The following is a 7,874-nucleotide window of genomic DNA, read 5'->3' as shown; positions in this document are numbered from 1 at the left end:
ATGAGCTGTTGTGTGACTTAAGTTTTGTTCCGTTTTTGTTTGGATGTAATGCTTGGTATTTGTGTCCGACCAGCAGAAAATGCATTAAATGTATGCTGTGTTTCATTTGAATAGAAATGTGGTTTGAAGAACAAAATCAACTGTAAGAAGAAGTAAAAAAAAAAAAAAAAATCAGGCCTAATGAAGCTAACATGTGGCTTATGGTCTTGTTTGTATGAAATAAAATTTCTAAATGAATGCAGTTATGTGCGTGCTGTGATTTTTCTTTTCTGCAGTCTGAGTCCAAAAGTTCAACAGTAACCAGAGGCAAGTGGAGTAACTCCTGCCCTATTGCGTACTTTGAAGTAACAGTACGCTAATGAGGGTACTGCAGGTTAAGTCCCTCATGTCATTTTAGAGGTTTTGCTTGGTTTTATTAAATAATATAAAGATAAGAAGAATCATACAAAATGGTAATCCAGAGTGTTTATTTATTCAGCTTTTAATTAAAATATCAGTTTTTCCTTTTTAAGGGTTAACAAAGGCTGAACTGAAAGCTAAATACTTCTTACAGTTTGATGCTGGAAAATTTTAGTCAGTCTCAGGAGTGAGAAAGGGGGAATTTATTTATCATCCCCACCCACTTTACATAATCACCAAAAAAAAAAAGAAAAAAAAAAGGAGGGGGCTCACTAACCATGTATTCTTCAGTAGAAGCCAGCCAAGTTTGTACTATTAATAAAATCTTGTGTTGCTAAGTCTTTCCTTTCCTCATTAATCTCTCTGTGCAGATTTCCTAATTACCCAGAGCACTTTTAAGATGACGTGAGTCCATATTTACAGCTAACCTACAAATATGCTCCAATGATTGTTGACCATGCTGTACGCCAAGTCTCTGAATGCTGCTGCTAAAACAAAATTTACAAAAGTGTTAATTTATACTTTTACACAAGACATTTACAATAGGTGGTACAAACATTCATCTTGATAAATATATTAGATACAAATCCTGCTTCTTGTTATCAGGTGTCTTTGGAAAATTGCTTACAAATTCCATATAACAGCTTTTTTAACTGAATTTATAACTAAAGATCTTCACACAGGTAAAACAGCTGCATCACAGCAAATAAATTTAAAAAAAAAAAAAGTGGTTTCAACACTTCAACATTTCCTCCAGTCCACATGTCTGGGAACAAAGTAGTCCTCGTCGTTATTTTCCACCTGAGCTCCAGCTATCTTTTGGCTTGTGGCTGGTACAGAAAGGTGCCGCTGTAGGTGGACAGGATCTCCCTGGCTTCGGTTGTGGCCAGCTGACCTTCGGTTCTTACCATAGCCACTTGGTCTCCTTTCCTCAGCGGTAGGATTACATTAAAGGATGCTGTACCCCCGCAGCCACAATTACCACCAGTCAGGCCTGAGCTCTGTAGCCTCTGTACGCTGCGGTTAGACACAGACAGCACGGCCTCTACACGATCGCCCTGCTTTGCGGTCAGCACACCTGAAATCAGGTATCGGCCATCCAGCGGTACAGTAAAGATCCCTGAGGGTGAGGACAGGAATGATTCAGCCTGGGTTCAATCAATAATGTTACTGATTAGTACTCTCTTGGTTTCTAAGTCTCTTCCCTATTCATGGACCTGCAATGAATTGATCCTAATGAGTTTTGGCTCTGTAGCCAAAGCCTGAATTATCCAATTCCTCTGTGTCACAGGACTTCATTGTTACCCAATTAAGAATTAAAAACACATCAATTAGCCACTCTGCTGTGCTGGGTGAGTCATTCCTCAGTTATAACAAACACGGGTCCTGCAGTTTATTTTGAATCATCTTTATATTCACAGTCCTGCTTCAAATACTCATGAGAGAACACATTTCGTATTAATCCACAACTGAAAATAATCCCTAACTAATGTTTTATTTATTTGTTTGTTTGTACAAAGCACAACTAAGTGCCCAGGCTCATAATAACAGCACATTTTTATGCAAAAAGACGACATATCTGCGTATTATCAACGTATCACAATGATACCAGCAAATGTTACAATCCTTTTAATACTGAATCTGTTTTTTTATGTGTGGATCTACCTGTGCTGGGATTGTAATGTCCTCCGTCATTTACTAGGACTCTGTTAAAGCGAATGATTCCAAAATCTCCAGAGAAACGTTGCTGAGTGAGGCCGGCAGAGAAGGAGAAGGTGTCTGCCAAAGCGCTATTGTCGACTGAAACTGGATGCAAACAGACAGGAATGTCGTCAATCAGTGTTTCAACTGATGGATAAATGAATACATGATTGCTGCATTTAAATTGATCAGAATCAATATGTATGTAATATGTATCTATCATAAATTCAATTCTTTTTGTAATGCCTTTAATCCTTGCTGAAACATGGACAGGTTTACCTGGTGAATCAGCTGGAGCTTGATAAACCGGGTTCCAGGGCACCTTTACTGCTGTAAGAGCTACAAGGCACACACAGTACATGTTAACTCATTATGTATTATTACATAATACGTAATACATCATGTATTATTATTATTATTATATCTTTATACTTATAAATCTGTCATTGGTGTGTGTGTACATATATATAAAGAAAATACAAAACTTTCTGGTGAATGCTTGCAGACGCACTAAAATCCTTGCACAATCTGCCCACACACCCTTAAAGAAACACATCCAGTTCCCACTCCCTCGCACTCCCCGACTAGAAATTATTCACAGTTTTTCCAATGCTTCTTCTTTTACATTGATACAGTAGAAGAAGCCTGCAGATGCATGTGATGTAACTTGATAATGAACTGGTAAAATACCTTGGCGTCTGGCTGATTGAGGCATGAAAGAAACAGGCTTCAGAGGAGGATAGCCTGCAAGAGAAACAGATGACAAAAATATTGTGTTTTATTGTCATCTGAAGAGACGGGGTCGATCTGTAGTATTGCCAAATACAGTTCTTTGGTTTTCCATCTGGATCTTATGGCACACTGTGTGAGAGATTCCAAGAGAAGGTATAAATCAAAACAAAACTTCAAGAACTCTAGACTTCGTAATTGTGGATTTTTGGAAGCAGATTGTTTTTCCCAGCTGTTTCAAGATAATGCCATCTAAAATCAGATTTAAGCATCCGTAGTTTCCACAAAGACTGACATTTAAATGTATTTATTATTAACCAAAAACAGACTGAATTAAAAACCAACCTATGACAAGCATTCAGATGGCAGTAAAGAAAAAATATGCAACAATAAAGAACTGAAAAGCTGAAACAAATCTCACATCCCATCCAAAAGCCCAAAGATGTGGGTGAATTTTAAGTTTTTTTGTTTTACAAGTAAGGGGGGTAAGACTAATTGGCATTTCCCTGGCTAATTCTCCCACACTACCAGTAAACAGTAACAATATGACTAACGTAGGCTGTTCTCTATTCCTTTACTGCCAAAAAGCATTGAGGCTAGAACAAAGCCTTTGTTTTGTTTGATATTTTATTTAATCTTTCTACATACAGCTTAAATAATTAAACCCCAAACTGCCTAAATCTATGTTCGGCGTCCTCTTCCTTCTGATTTGGTTTGGCACCCAATGAAAACCTTCACATAGATGACAAACAACTGTCCACGCATTATTAATTCTTCATGGCACAGATTCAGCAAGGTGCTGGAAACATTCCTGAGAGATTTTGATTCATATATACATGACAGCATCACACAGTTGCTGCAGATATGCTGGCTACCATTCCACTACATCCCAAAGGTGGTTTATTGGATTGAGATCTGAGTACAGTGACGTCACTGTCAGGTTCAGGAAACCCGTTTGAGATGATTTGAGCCAACAATATATAGGTTGTGGTGTTTAAATAATATTCATTAAGTCGTAAGGGGTCCAAAGTGTGTCAATACACCACCAGCAGCCTCAACTATTGATACAAAGCAGGACAGATCCATCTAAGTTTCCAACTTAGACTTGAGTTTACTTTGTGTTTTTCACTTGGCTTTGCTTTTTTCTACTTGCTGTTGCTGCATTTTTTTGACTTCCTAACCCTGGCCCAGCATTACAACACACTTGGTCAGGGTTAGGAAAATATTGTGCTTTTGATTAAAAAAGGTCCCTTGACTGCAGTAATCCTTCATGTTTCAAATAGTGATGTGGGAGTGATGCACCTTTGTTGGGTCTGTTACCTTGCATGTAGCAGAAGCAACAAAAACAGCATGATTTTTTGCCCTTAGAATTTTAGAGTTGGATTTGTATTTCATATACAACTGAATTAGTTTTGTGCTGTAAATTCGAGAGGCCTTGAGTTAGACTTAATTAGATTGCAGATTTTCATACACATCATAAAATAAGGCCTGCACCTTCATAGTGGATTTTCAGCTGTATGCTTAAGACGATACCAGAGGTCATCATGGACCTTAAGACTACTCGCCTGGTGCTCCTGCAAACCCTTTAACACGGTCTCTGGAAGAGTCCTCAGACCCTCTTCGCACAGTCACCCTGCGGCTGTATCCTGGAGGTCCTGCCTCTCCCATCTCCACAACAGAAATCTCAGGCACAGTCGGCACACCTGGTTGCCGAGGACTGAAAGGCTGTCTTGGCGGGCTGATGTTTTTTCTGTGTGTGTTTGGCTGCACTGGTTGGCCTGGGCTGTATGGTGTTCTGGGGTTGGTCTGCACAGGGTCGATGATGATAGGAATGTGGATTTGTTGGATTCTGTTTCTGTCTGGCAAAGACGCAGGCATCTCTGGTCCTGGTCTTACGGTCATTCCTTGGAAAATGAAACAAAAAAGAGACAGAGATCATGATTAATGGTCAGATCAGCTGTCGTGCTCCTCCTGGCATTGTCAGCCATGCTGGCAGCTTCATGGGTGAATTTATCCACTGTAAGGATTTGAGCTAAATACCAATTTAGCAACATGCCCCCATGTTGACCATCACAGTATAAAACATTTCAGACATATAGACATATAAATATCCTTTTCGCACTCATTAACAGTCCAGTCCTGGTACCTGACATTTTCCGAGGAACTTTTGTTTGTTTTTGTTTGCTGAACCATTTAATACTGACCTATGAATCATACAAGGATGAAAAATGAATCTAATTCAAGGGAAGAACCAGTGTTTATAACCAGCAAATAACTGATATTCAGTTTATCTTTAGGCACCTTGTTACTGCAGTCGGCTGCATTTCTTTAGTGGAAGCTATGAAAAATTGAAACAGGAAAATAAATAGAGCAAATACCTGACCAAGAATCTCAGAGATGACACTTCAGTTGATCCATCCATCTTAAGCAAGGGGCTGAGGTTTGTCAAACTACACAAGGACTGGACTGAAAATCAGTAGTGACATTTGGAGTGATGAATCCAAATTTCAAATTTGGGTTCTAAGTTTGAGAGCCATCAGTAAAACATGATGGAGACGCTGTCATGATTTGGAGCTGAATTTTAGCCAGTGGTGTTGTGGATCCTGTCAAATTGTTCAAATTATGAATGCAGAAAAAATACCAACACATTTCAACATTCAATGCCTCCTTCAGAACATCTGATTTTCATATTTTAAAATTTGGATGTCCTTCAAGAAGCCTGGAGAAGTATTCCTGAAGATACTTAAAGAAATTACCAGAAGGTTTGCCTAAGAAAGTTCCTGCTCTGCTGACTTTCAGGCTTATTAGAAATGTACAGACTGTCTTTTTGCCTTATGTACTATATCTCCATGTTTGCACCTATTTCAATAAATCTCTGCAGCTATCTTTTCCTAGCAATGTTTAAAGATAATACTTTTGTACAGTACTGTACCATAGCTTTAAAAAAATCATTTATAACAGTTGTAAGTTCTCTTGCAGCCAAATATAATAAATCAAAAGTCAACTGTTAATTCAACTGCACATTCAGCCAGTGATCAATCCTACCTGAAAGCAACTATATTACATTAGAGCCTGGCTGTTACTCTGGATTATAAAAGTAATCAGGCATTCTGGTTTTATCAAATAAAACATCATCTACCCGTCAACAAAATTCGTCCTTCTTACTCCAAGCTACTCAGAAACCACATGTACTGTATAATCAAAAACAAATTAAACCCAGCAATCATGTTGTACTGAGATAATCAGAAATCTCTCATTCATTTCCTCCCCATGCCTTCTCCAGGGTGCCGGTTGCCTGAGTGCATATTTCCCATGAGCTCTCAGCCTGTGTCTCACTGAGGGGGAAACCGCGAATTCGAAAAGCACAGAGAAAAGCGGACACATTCATATGCATGCTGGTACAACCAAAGGCGTCACCAAAACCAGATGTTATTGCTTACAGGCAGACTGAGACACCAAAGGGTAATGCTTTAGTCACTTGCGCCTCTGCAGAACTGGGTGACATCTCGTGAGTGTTCACAAGTGACTGAAATCGTCATGGGATATTGCGGCCGACAGTCTGATCGTGCAATGGTGCCAAGGGTCACGATGCAGGGAGTGGCTGTTACACACTTACAATAATGCATCACTCAGAGTCTAATCTTTCTTGCTATGCACATGGACACAATTTCATCCTCCACCCCATTTTCCTACTGTAATATTTATGATGGGAGGCTCAAATTGTGCGCTGCATGGCAGACCTCTGGGATTCCTCTTGTGTATGAGAGTCTCCTCTGAAGACTTCCAGATGGGCTCCTGGGTCAGAGTTGGAAACACCTCACCTCACATACTCAGATATCTCATCGGGGGAAATTGTGGCACCACCTCAAAATTCTGGTGATGACTAAATTTATACAGTGCGTATATGTGAGTGTGCGCCTTGGTGTCAATTACAATTTTCTATTCTTTCCCATCAGACAACCTGAGACTTCAAAAGGCCTTTTATGTCTTTTTTGTGTGTGTGTATTTCCTCATCACAGCAGACAGTTAATCCTCCTGCCTGTCTCTTCAATATAAAGCCTAAATGATCAATTGCAAAGCATTGATCCATGAAATCAAAGCCCTTAATTTATCCCTGCTTTAAAACAACAGTGATTTTTTTTCCTTTTTCATTTTCTGTTGCCTTTGTCGTTTGCTAGACACTCACAGGACAGGGTGGAGAGAGAGGTGGAAAGTCCTCTGGCTTTCTTGGAAGGACAAATTGAAAGTAAAAGCTGGAAAGAAGCAGCGCGACAAGGGAGTAAAGTGAGCAACTCAGAGAAAACAGAGAGAAATAACAGGGATGTGATTTGAGCTGGGCTGGGATTATCTCCAAAAAAAGGAATAGGAAAAAAACATATTGCACATTAAATTGTAAAATTCAGCATGCAAATTCTGGCTGGTCACTAAATAAATTTGAAACAGAAGTATTTTTTTCATTTTTTTTAATTTTCTTATTACCTTTTGCGTTCTTGTTTTAAAAAAAAAAGTACACTCATTCATTTCTAAGGTTTTCCATATTAGGACATCATTTCAATAACCCAGTCTTTTAAATGAGGTAAATAAAACCTCAGATGAAAGGATCATTATGAATGCGCAGAGAGCTATGTACACCCTTTCTGCTTCCATAGGAATTAAGAGGATAAGTAGCACAAAAGTGCTGGTAATCAAATGCACTTGATTAACTGATCATGTGTAAGCGCCTCTATAAAAGCAGAGGTTTTGGCAGTTTGTTGGTCTGGAGTATTCGTGGGTGTATTAACACAATGCCAAGAGTGGAAAGACATCAGCAGTGATCTCAGAAAAGTGACTGTTGCTACCCGATGATTTGGGAAGATCTATAAGGCTATTTCCAAATAATTTGAAGTCCATTATTCTTCAGTCTGAAGTGGAAAACATTCAAGACAGTTGCCAATCTTCCTAGGAGTGTATGTCCAGTAAATTTCCCCCAAGTCAGACCATGCAGTGACTGCAAAAAACTGTTACTTTCCTGCAGGAACGCTGCGTTACTGCGTTACTAAAACCAT

At 39.1% G+C, this 7,874-nt stretch overlaps 1 protein-coding gene across 1 annotated transcript in view; it reads right to left on the bottom strand.

Moving 5' to 3' along the window:
- Positions 1 to 461: 461 nt before the first annotated feature.
- Positions 462 to 7,874, bottom strand: part of emilin2a (elastin microfibril interfacer 2a) — an 18,824-nt gene continuing 11,411 nt past the window's right edge. The window contains exons 5-9 of the mRNA XM_005742498.1: positions 4,395 to 4,733; positions 2,791 to 2,844; positions 2,380 to 2,439; positions 2,065 to 2,205; positions 462 to 1,519 (exon numbers count right to left, since the gene is read on the bottom strand). Coding sequence (XP_005742555.1) covers positions 1,212 to 1,519; positions 2,065 to 2,205; positions 2,380 to 2,439; positions 2,791 to 2,844; positions 4,395 to 4,733 — 902 coding nt within the window. The 3' untranslated portion in view covers positions 462 to 1,211. The remainder of the gene's footprint in view (positions 1,520 to 2,064; positions 2,206 to 2,379; positions 2,440 to 2,790; positions 2,845 to 4,394; positions 4,734 to 7,874) is intronic.

The sequence above is a fragment of the Pundamilia nyererei genome, unplaced genomic scaffold (genome assembly GCF_000239375.1).
Source record: "Pundamilia nyererei isolate P.nyererei 1_Seehausen unplaced genomic scaffold, PunNye1.0 scaffold00121, whole genome shotgun sequence".
Taxonomy (NCBI): Eukaryota; Metazoa; Chordata; class Actinopteri; order Cichliformes; family Cichlidae; genus Pundamilia; species Pundamilia nyererei.
This window is presented reverse-complemented; position numbering and strand designations above follow the sequence as displayed.